This window comes from Nilaparvata lugens, chromosome 7, assembly GCF_014356525.2.
Source record: "Nilaparvata lugens isolate BPH chromosome 7, ASM1435652v1, whole genome shotgun sequence".
NCBI lineage: Eukaryota > Metazoa > Arthropoda > Insecta > Hemiptera > Delphacidae > Nilaparvata > Nilaparvata lugens.
In genome coordinates this window covers 19,445,034-19,458,581 of record NC_052510.1, presented here as the reverse complement: position 1 = coordinate 19,458,581, position 13,548 = coordinate 19,445,034, and the positions used below count along the sequence as shown (strand labels likewise).

The 13,548-nt window shown below is 35.4% G+C and overlaps 1 protein-coding gene across 3 annotated transcripts in view; it reads right to left on the bottom strand.

The window, feature by feature from the left end:
• LOC111058539 overlaps positions 1–13,548 on the bottom strand; it is a 226,346-nt gene that overhangs the window by 22,437 nt on the left and 190,361 nt on the right. For all 3 annotated transcript variants that reach the window (XM_039432285.1, XM_039432286.1, XM_039432287.1), the window contains one exon: positions 10,576–10,930. In XM_039432285.1, the coding sequence (XP_039288219.1) occupies positions 10,576–10,930 (355 nt within the window). The remainder of the gene's footprint in view (positions 1–10,575; positions 10,931–13,548) is intronic.

Sequence of the window (13,548 nt, the reverse complement as noted above, 5' to 3'; positions counted from 1 at the left end):
GAGAAGTTTCAAGCACCAACAGTTCTCCAAAGAATTCGTTCGGTTGCGCCAATTGATCGTGTTTCCTGTCAGAGTGATCCGTTCGCAACTAAGTTGAGAGAGCAGATAAAGACACATTAGTCGCTAGAGGCATCAAATTCAGTCACCTACCTGAACGAGCAAAGTACAGGATAGGGCAAGATCGTGTTACAAGCAGCTAACACTTGGCTGAAGCGTGCAAGTAGACCCTCCAACTTACTTGACTAGGTTCGCTGAATAGGGCTGAGCCAGCCAGAAACGCCCTAATTGGATTGAACCGTAGTTTTACGCTGCAATTCAGTGCACCTTATCTGCCGCCTCCATTCGTTTAGCTGCTGTACAAAGCAGGCGGCGGCAAGGATTGTCAGCCGCTGGAGAGCTTCACTGCCACATAAAGCAGGCCGGAAAGTAGTTTTATGTAGGGCTTTTCATTCATTTACCCCCGGGGAGCATTTGGTCGCCTACTTAATCGGCCTGAAACGTTCTCTACGCTCTTTATTGTTTCTTATTCCGCGGCATCACCTTTACTGCGACGGTTAAGTTATCATGCTTTTAGCTCCGCAGTTTCCTTCATTGTCTGGGTTAATTTCGAGACGCCCTCATTACTGCTACCTCATTCTCACGTTGGCAAAACTGTTTCGTAATTAACCCTACCTGAAAGTAGCTTGATTTCAACTTGATTACCACTATATTTCACACTATATTATTTGATGAGCTGATATCATAAAACATGAAATGACAAAATTGGATTTATACTACTATGAATACAATAAATATGATTTTCTGATAAGAGCTTCCAAGGCCGTATTTATGGATGATTTTGAAAAGATTCTTGGGTAAGCATTTTCTAGTCTATTCAAAACCAATTCAACATCACAAAACATTTTTACTATCCTTGCCTTATTACCATAGGTAAGGAAAGTATTGCTTTCCGAAAAAAATTAAGGTTCTCCAATTTGTAAATTTCTATATCTTTCAAGGTCTCCTGAGTCCAAAAAAGTGGTTTTTGGGTATTGGTCTGTATGTGTGTGTGTGTGTGTGTGTGTGTGTGTGTGTGTGTGTGTGTGTGTGTGTGTGGTGTGTGTGTGTGTGTGTGTGTGTGTGTGTGTGTGTGTGTGGTGTGTGTGTGTGTGTAATAGATTGGCAGAGCTGATTGAAAGCCGTTTGCAATCCTCTGGTTTAAAAACAGTCAAAAAACAAATAACGATTTTTTAGTAAATTGGCTCAAAACAGGGAAAGGGAAATAGCTACAAATGCTAGAGATAGAGTAGCACAAGATGGTAAGGTTTTTAGTATTTATCATCAAAATATTCAGTATCTTCGCAACAAAATTGACAGATTAGAAGTATTTCTTAAACAGGAGGATCCTGACATTGTTATTTTCACAGAGCATGGCTTAAAAATAAAGGAAATAAATCAAGTTAGGATTCCAGGCTATTCACTGAGATCAGAATTTTGTAGAATAGCTCATAGAAGTGGTGGTGTATGTATATTCACTAGCAATGCTAAACATACCCAAACTTATGAACTGGATTTTGTTAAGAGATTTTCTGTTGAGATGGATTTAGAGGTGACGGGACTAAGGTTAAAAATTGATGATCGATTTGAGGTAGTAGTGTTAGGTATCTATAGGTCACCAAATGGAGACTGGCAAAAATTTTGTGAGCTGCTCCATACACTTTAGGAAATTACAACCGCTCGTTTCACAAATGTTATAGTAGTAGGAGATTTCAATACCGATTTTGCCAGGCACGATAAAATGACAAAGGATATTAGAGATATTATTAATATGAATAATTTAGAAATTAAGGTCCACGTATATACAAGAGTAACTCGAACTTCACAGACAATTATTGATAATATCCTCACAAATATAGAAGGTTGTAATGTCAGGTTAGGTAGCTCAGATCTATCAGATCATAACTATCAAATTTTAGATGTTAAGTTGCAGGGCCAGAATCCAAGCAGAAAAAAAACTTTTTCAGAAATTCAGCAATATGAGCTAGGAAATATAAATTGTTTGAAGCAGGAACTGCTTCAAGAAAATTGGAGTAGTGTTTATAATAGTTGTAACCTAAATTACAAATAAAAGCAATTCATTGATACTCTAAGATTTCACATTAGTGTATGCTGTCCGATAAAAAAAGTCAAAGTAAAAAGTAAATTAAACAAAGTAGATGAATGGATAACTGAAGATATCCTTACTCAAAGAAATATTGTTAGGGAAGCTTATGAGGAATTTAAATTAGTGAGGGATGTTCCGAGTGAGGTCAAATACAAATGTCTAAAGAAAAACTATGTAAAAGAAGTGAGGAAAGCTAAGTGTAAGAAAACAGCTGAAATATTAACAACTAGTACCAATTTTAACTCTGCTGTTTGGGAGGTAATTAATAGAAATAGGAGAGCAGCTCAAAAGGATACAGTTACTAATGTCCCTAGGATAATCGATGAACATGGAAATTATATGGATGATAGTATAGACATTTGTAACTTTTTCAATAAATATTATCAACAGGTTGCATATAATCTCCAAAAGTCACTGAACACTAATACTTATAATACAACTACATTAAATGCTGAGCCAATTGAAAAGGTATTTTAATTTCATCCATTATCAAGAGATGAGTTGTCAAGAATAATAAAAAATTGAATAACAAAAAACAGTAGGATTGGATGGGGTCTCAAGCAAAATTTTAAAAGAATGTGAAAATGAATTACTGGACCCTTTATTGCATCTCCTTAATACTTCACTAGAGCAGGGTATTTTCCCTGATGATCTGAAACAAGAAAAATTTTGCCAATTTTCAAGAGCGGTGATTCTGAAAGAGTTGAAAATTATAGACCCATTAGTATTCTAAATGTAATAAGTAAAATTTTTGAAAGAGTAGTTTTAAATAGGTTATTGATGCACCTGGAAGAAATTAATTCATATGTGATGAACAGCATGGGTTCCAGAAAGGGAAATCTACTAAGACTGCAATAGTATCCCTTGTTGAAAGACTAATAGATATAATAGATTCAGGTGAGAAGGCAGCCGCAATATTTCTTGATTTATCCAAAGCTTTTGATTGTGTGAACCATAGAATATTATTGGAAATACTAAAAACTGTAGGTGTGAATGGTATAGAACTAAAATGGTTTGAATCATATCTCATAGGTAGAAACCAGTGTGTTGAGCTTACCAAGGTGGATGGGAATGAAATAGTAAAAATTAAATCTCAAAACTGGAGGTCCAGGCTGGAGTACCTCAAGGCTCAATTCTGGGTCCCTTACTGTTTCTGTTGTATGTGAACCAATTACCAAAAGAGTTAAAAGATCACAGAGCTCTGTTGTTTGCTGATGACACATCGCTTATCTTTAACAATTATTTATTAGATAGTCTAGAAATAAATGCTTTTACTGGAGTACAGTCAATTGTCCAATTCTTGAAGCAAAGGCAATTAACAATAAATAGTAAGAAATGTCGATTCCTACAATTCAAAAGTAAATATAATTCAGTAGAGGATAGAGAAATAAATGTGTTTGTAGAGGAAAATGAATTAGACCAAGAAGAGAAAGTAGCATTCTTGGGAATTTTATTGGACAGGAAATTAACATGGCATCCTTACATGAGAGGATATGTAATAAGATATCATCTGGGGTATTTGTCCTGCGGCAGCTTGCTAGGCTGAATGATAAAAAACTACTGTTAACTGCTTACCATGGACTTATACTATCTCATATTAGGTATGCTATTTTAGTATGGGGTAATTCATCTCAACAAAATATGGACAGAGTGTTTAAGATTCAAAAGAAGGCACTCAGATGTATAGAGAAAGTGAATAGGTTAGACTCTTGTAGGCCTTTATTTAAAAAGCTTGGTCTATTAACTGTGCCATCTTTGTATGTATATGAAGTTGTAATGCATGTGAAAAAGAGTGGTGTGATCCAGAATTCAGATGTTCATGAGTATAATACGCGAAACAGAGCAGATTATCATATAATGGGTCACAATAGTAGGTTATTTGAACAAAAACCAGATTATATTGGTAGGAATTTTATAACAAGCTACCTCAAATCTTGAAAAGTAATGATGATTTGAAGATTTTCAAAAAACAAATGAAAAAATATTTAGTTGATAAAGCTTTTTATAGTGTACAAGAATTCCTTTCAAACCTAAACTAGGTTGAACTACTTAGTGTTAGAATTATTATGTAATAACATGACTTGTCTTATACTCCATGACTGGAGTCTTTAGGACGTAATCTAAAAAAAAAAAAAAAAAAAAAAAAAAAATGAAATGACAAAATTGGATTTATACTACTATGAATACAATAAATATGATTTTCTGATAAGAGCTTCCAAGGCCGTATTTATGAATGATTTTGAAAAGATTCTTGGGTAAGCATTTTCTAGTCTATTCAAAACCAATTCAACATCACAAAACATTTTTACTATCCTTGCCCTATTACCATAGGTAAGGAAAGTATTGCTTTCCGAAAAAAATTAAGGTTCTCCAATTTGTAAATTTCTATACGTTTCAAGGTCTCCTGAGTCCAAAAAAGTGGTTTTTGGGCATTGGTCTGTATGGGTTCAGAGACAAAACGACTCTAGTCAGCTTTGTTCCAAAGCAAAACAAATCAGTTATACTTATATCATCCATGCATCATACCATCGAAACCAACGCAGACAAGAAAAAGCCTGAAATTATTTGTTATTACAATGCTACTAAATGTGGGGTAGACTTAATAGACATGAAGTGCGCCATATTCTCATCGAGTCGTCGAACCAGGCGTTGGCCTCTTGCCTTATTTTACAGGCTACTAAACATCGGCACAGTGAATGCCTTCATTTTGTTCATGTGCTATCGTCGCTCTCCTGTCATGACACGATTTGATTTCATCAAGTCTTTGGGCTATGAACTTTTGGTCCCACATCTCCAAAAAAGACTTTCAATTCCAAGCCTTCCAACTGAGCTAAGGGAGACAATCAAGAAGACGTTAGGTGAAACCTTCCAGTGGCAGAAAATGTGGAAAGTGATAATGAAGCTGGACCAAGTGACCGACTCGAAATTAGAAAAACGTGCTCTACCTGCCCATCCGCAAAGAGAAGGAAGACAGCATACAAGTGTATGACTGCAAGAAACCTATCTGTCTCGAATGCTCCAGGAAAGTGTGCATAACCTGCGCCAAAAAAGCAGTTGCCTGAATACATAAGACTGAACAACTGTGACATCCTCTTTGTTTGTAAGATCTTATGTTTGGTTTTTATTGAACATTATTTTATTACAAGTCCATTTAGGCACAGTAGTATATTTTCATTTCAATATTTAGCTCCACCATTTAAATTTTTTGAAAATTTTACACATTTATCTTTTATGACCAAGCAATTTATAACAAATCCAATTAGGAAGACTATTACACTTTACTTTCTGCCATATTTAGTTCTGCCATTTTTTATTATTTTTATTTTACACATAAAACTTTTTATTGCCTGGCAATTGTCTACCGTTTTCCATATGTTATTTCTAGTATCTTTTAAGATTGGGTTAGGCTATTAATTTTATTTTACCCATGTTTATTGCATTTATTACACAAAATTATTCAATTTAAGTTCAAAGTAAAAACAGATTTTGTTTATACAAGCAAGGATTCAAATATTAGTTTTTTATTTTACAATAACTTCTTATAATGTTCTTGTTTTTTATAATTAAATAAAATTACAGTTTTTATAAAAAGCATTGTTTTTACTATCCTACATTCTTGTGTGTATTTTAGAGCAATATTTATGAACATTACCTAACAAAAACGCTGGAAAATGCATTACTTTACTATGGTGGTCTCACAGGCCCAGGGTTTCGGTTGGCGTTATAAAAATAGGGTTTCGGTAATAGTGTTAAATATTCAAATTGATTAAAACTTTTACAATATTTCCATTAATAAATAAATCCTTAGTTTAAATAATGAAATTAACGATTTGGTAGAGAGTTAGTGGGGAGGATATTTTTAATATTCTTTCCGAAGAATGGACATTGATATGTGCAAAGCTCCGCCAATTTATGTAGATGCATAACAATATAATAATTATAATCTATAGTTATTATATTACAAATTGCTTTTTCATATCATATACAGTTCAATAATTATTTTCTTAGTCTATATTATGTAGATTCATCTATAATTTTACTGTATTGTAAGCTATTGTATATAAGTGTTTAAGCCAGTATATATTGTAATCTACATAGATAAAGTACTCAATCAATCAATCAATCTCTTTCTTTATGTGAATGCATTACAATATTATCTTGTATATTTTTTCCAAATTGATTTTTTTTTCATATTATTGTACCGTTCAATAATTATTTTCTCTGTTTTTGTTATGTAAATTCATCTAAAACTTTGCTGTATTGTAAGCTATTAAATAAGTGTATAAGCCAGTATATATTGTAATCTACTTAAATAAAGTACTCAATCAACCAATCAATCAATCCTTTCTTTTCTACTCCCAGACACCTCTCCCTTTATTGAGATTTACGCCATACTGTTAATAAATACTGTAACTATTACATAATACACACTGTTAACAAAATTTACTGTTCATAATGTTATTTATTGTTAAAAAATAGCATCAATACCAATACTGTGGGAAGTTTGAAGTGACTTATTACTATAGTGAGATTAACTTTATACTGTCAGTATCACAAATGTATAACATCGATGTTTACCAATCAATCAATGCCGCCATCTTTAATTGAATTTGATCGAAATTGTTCGTTTTGGATCCTTATATTGTAAGGACCTTAAGTTCCGAATTTCAAGTCATTCCGTTAATTGGGAGATGATATATCGTGTACACAGACGCACATACACTCATACACACACACACACACACACACACACACTAACACACACACACACACACACACACACACACACAACACACACACACACACACATTTTTTGGGGAAAGAAGTGAAAGCGATGACATATATGTTGCTGATGGTGAGCTTGAGGGCACCCAGGAGTGTGTGTGTGTGTGTGTGTGTGGTGTGTGTGTGTGTGTGTGTGTGTGTGGTGTGTGTGTGTGTGTGTTGTGTGTGTGGTGTGTGGTGTGTGTGTGTGTGTGTGTATGAGTGTATGTGCGTCTGTGTACACGATATCTCATGTCCCAATTAACGGAATGACTTGAAATTTGGAACTTAAGGTCCTCACACTATAAGTATCCGACACGAACAATTTCGATCCAATGCGATTCAAGATGGCGGCTAAAATGGCGAAAATGTTGTCAAAAACAGGGATTTTCGCGATTTTCTCGAAAACGGCTCCAACGATTTTGATCAAATTCATACCTAAAATAGTTATTAATAAGCTCTATCAACTGCCACAAGTCCTATATCTGTAAAAATTTCAGGAGCTCCGCCCCATCTATGCAAAGTTTGATTTTAGATTCCCAATTATCAGGCTTCAGATACAATTTAACAAACAATTTCGAGTGGAAAAGATTGAGCATGAGAATCTCTACAATTAATGTTCAATAACATTTTCACCTAAAATTGAAAATAAGCTCGAAATTCGAGAAAATGTGATTATTTCAATTGCTAACTGTTGACAACTGTTGATTCTATTTAATCATTCACTATGAAGAGATAGCAGACCTCGTGTGTTTCCAGCGTTATTGTCCTGTCACCAGCTGGCTCAGATCTTTGAATAGTAGTAGACTTGAGATGCGCGGGAACACTAGCGTCTGGTGATCAATTTTCATAACGGCAAGGAAAGTTGTGTGAGTGCGCCACACCAGATTTTTTAAACTACTGCAGGCTACCTTTATATCCAAATTGTACCTTGGAATTATTGCTCTTGATCTCTTGATAGTACTTATATTCATTCTCTATCTAACATCCAATCCAAACTTAGATGAGGAGTCAGGTCTTGAAGTTTTGTAATGCAGGACTTAGTTAACAATTGACGTTTGAATGCACATATAGGCATACTGGACAAGCTATATTTCTACACAAAATGTATTCATTAATGTTGATAGTCTAAATTGGATTTGAGAAGATAGGACGATGAGAATATGTGTAAACGTCCAGTTTATGGACATTATTACTGTCAGTTGTTCCCGTTTCAAAACTCCAAGAGACTTCCGTGGAAAAGGCTTCACAATAAAATAGATTCAGGAGGTTAATCGTTCTACAACAATCTCAAACCAAGATACAAATCGGAAACCAATCACGCGGACTTACACTCTTGATTTCTCCAATTAAAAGATGAAAGCAGCGCCCCTGATTACTCTAATTGAAATCAAAGAATCGCGTATAATCTTCAGTGGAACACAGAAATGAAGAGAGGAGCCCACAAAAATGTAGATTAAAACAGCCGAACGGTGTGAATGGAGGAATCATTTTCCTTGATATTTGAGAACAAAAAGAGAGAAAGTGATAGAATTTGAGATATAACAGAGAAAGAAAAAGAGAGTAAGGGAGAAAGACAATGAGAAAGATAGAAAGAATACAGAGAAGAGAAAATAGAGACAAGAGAAAGATGGAGAGAGATTGAGAGTACATGAAAATGAGAGAGAATTTCCATCGAAATGAATGTAGCCGCAATGGTGAAGAGTTATTGAACAGCTCTGCTCTGTTATTCCAGCTCTTATTTTTCCAGAGCTCATCCTTCCATTGAATTATATCACAACGGCTTTATCGCTCTTCCCATTTTCCGCTTTTTTATAGCAGAGCGGTAAGATCAGCCAGAGAAGCTGGTTTGGTGAATTCCGCCTTACGGTTCTTGATCATTTTCTACCCTTTTCTACCCAGCTATTGTAATAAATACAATATTGCAATCGATCGCATTATATCGATGACAAATGATTATTCCGAATGATTGATCACGTAGGTATGATTTCGCCTTACTTGTCTTAATCATTCTTTCACCAAGACTTTGTGATAGATACTGTGGCAGATCGCATTATATCAATAATTGATATAATTTCATCTTTTTGAATTATACTGTTTCAATTATTGAAAATGAGTACTCCGATTGATCAGAATCAAAGCAGGTATCAATGATTCTAACCATTCAATCTCTTTAAATGAAGTGGTTGGACTGGAAACATGGGAGGTAGAAAAATGGTGAAGACAATTACTGTTTTTGAATTTTCTAAAAACGTATCTCTTCAGGGCTACTTGTCTAGTTAGTTGAAAAATAATACTATTTATCAAAACTATATTAGAAAGTTTTTAAAAGAGTACTATGATATTATTTTTCAACTGTTTCTGAATTATTTATGAAGATTGGTGATTGAACAATGATGATTATGATGAATGGGGGTGAGATAACATGAAAAAAAGCATGAAGAGATGTCATGAACAATCTTGTGGATTGAAGATATATTTTCAAATTCCACCGAGTGAATGATGTAAATCATGCATGCCTACTGTCTAGTGCAATAATGAAATTGGTTGAAATAACCAAATAAATAAACCGTTAATAGTCTATTGCGAAAAGTAAACCGGGATGAACAGAGGTACCGGAAAGTCGATTCTTGACCTACATCAAATATTGACAATAACTCTTTGTTCCAATAATTTTCAGTTGGATTTCCTTCCACTTGTCTCAGCGGTTCGTAACAAACTTTATCTTTGTTATCTTTTTCGCTGCCATTTCAACCAACTGACCATACCGGTCTTTGAACTAATCAACTGTAAATTCCAATTACAGTTCCAACAAATCCACCTGACAATTTCCGGGCATTGGATTTCCACTTTCCTCCTTCTACTGCAACTGTAACCCTGTTTCTCTGTTACTATTTTTACTCTTCCGATTCTCTCCACTCTTTTCCTCCCGTTATTTTGTTGTTCTAGTGACTCAATTCATTCGTTCCAACTGAACTCTTCACTGTTAATTGGATTGAACCTTTTTGCGACGTGTCACCGAAGATGCATTACATTAATTGAAATATCTGAGTTGCTGAACTAGATTGACGAGCAAATAAATTGGACACAATACGGTTCAATAAAGTTTTGAAAAAATTACAGCATACTCGATGGAAAAGTGCTGACATTGATTTTGCTTTTGATAGATTCTCGATAATAAAATATAATTTAATTATTCATAGATGTATATGTTCAGATGAAATTCATGAATCGATCATAGTAATAGTCTCATGAACTTAGACCTATCTGTAAATGATTCTGAAGAACGTTCTTACCCAAATACACTCTAGTAAACAATGGAAGGAATAAAACTGAACAATGTTTATCAGCTCCAGATCCAGAGACACAATAGCCTCATGATATTTATGAATTTTTGTCAATTTCTCAATGAATAAGAATGAATCTTTTGCATTTTGTAAACTTTAATTGATTTGACAATACATTTGATTCGATTTGGAATTGCTGTCAACCAATGGATATTAGAATCCAGAATAGTGTAGCCAAAGTTCTCATATTTTACTCCAATAGATCTTCTCAACTCTTTACTATTGCTAACCAGCAAACAGGGTAATAGTAAACAGAGCAACCGTGCATCGAATATGAAATAAATAAGAACTGAATTTGATTTAAATTGCAGTTCAACTCACCCAACACAGGCAACGTGGGCACACAATCCATGCGCACATCACTGACGGCGCCTGTGATCGCTTTGCTGACGTAGACAAAACAGTACTCGACGTACTTTTCGGCGAACAGTTCGCAGTCGAAGCGCAACGCGTGTTGGCCGCGCGTGACGGGCTGCTCGGCGACATAGTGCAACGTTGATGGCGGCTGCAGCGAGGCGACGTCTGCACGCAACCGCCCAAACACGCGGACACGATCGCCCGCCGCCAGGATGCATTGTGGGTACTGGAACAGCACGGCAACACCGCCTTGGTGCGTGTCGCACGGGAAGATGCTGCGTGCGTGCACGTTGAACACAAATTTCTCGCTCCACTCCGCCTGTGAAAATGGAAGAATTTCACTAATTAATCATGGTAATCGAAAGTTGGTAGAGTGTATTCAGTGATACAGGTGTACACTTGCAGCTGAACGTTTTAATATGATAATAATATCGAGTGACCTGGCTGGCTCAGGTCTGGTGTCAGAGTTTTCAGGTTTTATAACAAACTTACAAAACAAACTTGAAAAAACTAAACATTTTTAGTTACATAGTTACCAAGTTACATAGAAATGTTTCCTATGACTACTGTCATGCTACTAATGAAATATTAAATCAATTAGGCTAGGTGGTATCCATTTCCTTGTATTTAGATTTTTTCCTTCAAAACGTTCAGAGAGCACCACATCAAACAATGCAGTTTCTATTCCATCCTTGAGTCCTGTCAACGAGTGAGAGGACACTTCATGAACGTGCACTAGAGGATTTTCTAAATTACACTCTCTAAAAACAGTGTTGTGCAAAACAGATTTCGTTCGGTATTTTACTCATTACGCTGATTGACAAACAATGATATTAAAACTATAGAAGTTTTATATGAATAAATTATTTATATAATGTCTCATCTTTTACTGTATAATGAGTGAATCTCCTTGCCTCAAAGGCTTGAAAAAGTGGCAGATGTGGTTTAATGTTTCTATAATAGATCCAATATCTCCCTTCTTCTAAAGACCCCATGCCTTGAGGCAATAGTTCAGCAGCAACTCCTAGTCATTCTTTTATCCTTGGATTATTTGTGAATTCCAGTTCAAACGAAAGCCAATCTCTTTTATTAGGGTCTGAATTACTGGTGATTACGTTTTTCCTGACTTTATTTTCAGAAAAGCAATCACTGTATTAGATTGTCAAAACATATTTAATAACTTTTCCAATCTTATTTCAGTCCTATGAGTTGATTTTTCTACAAACCTTATACCGATTTATAGCACTAGGTATCCTATTGAAACACACAATTCCGTTATATATTTTTCGTCTGAAATATTTTCTCTAATACAGAAAAACGATCTACGTTAGGAGGTGTGTTCTGTATCAATTGCAGCCAGAAGTCATTATATTATAAATTATGCCAATAGAATCTTACAAAATCACAAAATCTTTCAATTGATAGGAAATACTCAATAGCCAACTGTACCAGAGTACCATTAGTTTTCTACCCTACTTTGTATAAAACCTTCAATTTCGTAACAGTGCTTTCCAATGAATGAAATAAGCTCACACAATTCAAATCCATAACCATTATTTCGATAAAAAATCATACTCAATCTCAGCAGTTTTTGAAATCCTTTTATTGCCAAATCGTGAAGAATACCCAATAATCTGTTGTTCTTGAGGAACATCAGCCTCGTCATCTTTAACGCTCCCATCCCAATATTGAACATTTCCATCTTGGGAACACTGTTCTGTAATCAATGAGCGTACCTTAGTTGTACGACATGAATAGTTAATGAGATCCAAAAATGGTCGACTAGTATACAGAGATAGAGGTTGAGTACGAGATGAGTCAAACACTATTTTGTGTGAGGAAATAAGCCTGAAGGTCAATGAATTGTTGCTCCAGCCGAGTATGGTAGGGAGGCTGCGGTTTGTAAGGCGAGTAAGCCAGCTTAAAGGAATGAGCACGTAAGATTGCATCTGAATGTGAATTCGGGCGAAGCTTATTTGAGGCTCAAACTTCCGTTCCGAACTTAGGCTGTATCATTCCTTCTCCTCTTCCTTCTTCTCAACAGTTCTCTCCAACAATACCTCAGTTACCTACTTCACGGATTGCCTTCTTCTCCTCCTTCACCTCCTCATCCTTCCTCTTCTTGTTCCTCCTCTCAACAATACCTTAGGTATTTCCTCCTCGTCGAATTGCCTCTTCTCCCATTCTAAGAAGCCCAATTCACCGTGTGTTGAAACCATTCTCTGTTGAACATCTTGTTTGACCCAGTTGCAATATTACATTACAGTAAACGATTTTGTTCTGCCTTCTTGGTAGGCCTAGTGAATGAACATACATGGGAGCAACAGGTAGCTAAACGCCGAAAAAACAGTCAGGTGTCAATAGTCGGCTTCTGTGGACTGAATTTGTTAAAAATATCTAGAAAGATGAAGGAGTGAACGTTGTCCAATAAAATATTAAGCATTGCTTAGAAACGTAAAATATTGTTGAACAAGATTAAAAAAGAAATAAGAAAAGGAAGAAATGAATGATTCCTTAATATGTTCAAGATATTGGAAGTCAAGTGATCTTGCTTCCGAACTGTCTTGGAAGCAATATCACTGATGATGGAAGAAGTAGTAAAGACATAGCTAGCAGGATTTATCAAGGAAAGAATGCTTATAAGAAGAGGATATTTACTGCAAGAACATTGAGTCTAGAGGTGAGAAAACGTTTGCTCAAAACATATGTAAGGAGCATTGCAACCTATGGAAGTGAAGCTTGGATGATGAGTGTGAAAGAAGAGAGAAGAATTTCTGTTTTTGAGACATGGTGCTACAGAAGAATGCTGTAGTTGGAGAGAGAAGGTAACGAATGAAGAGGTGTTTCAAAGAGGTGGAGAGAGAGGTAGTCTTCTGAAAGAGATATAAAGGAGAAGAGCACAACTAGTTGATCATATTCTACGACATCAGGGTCTAA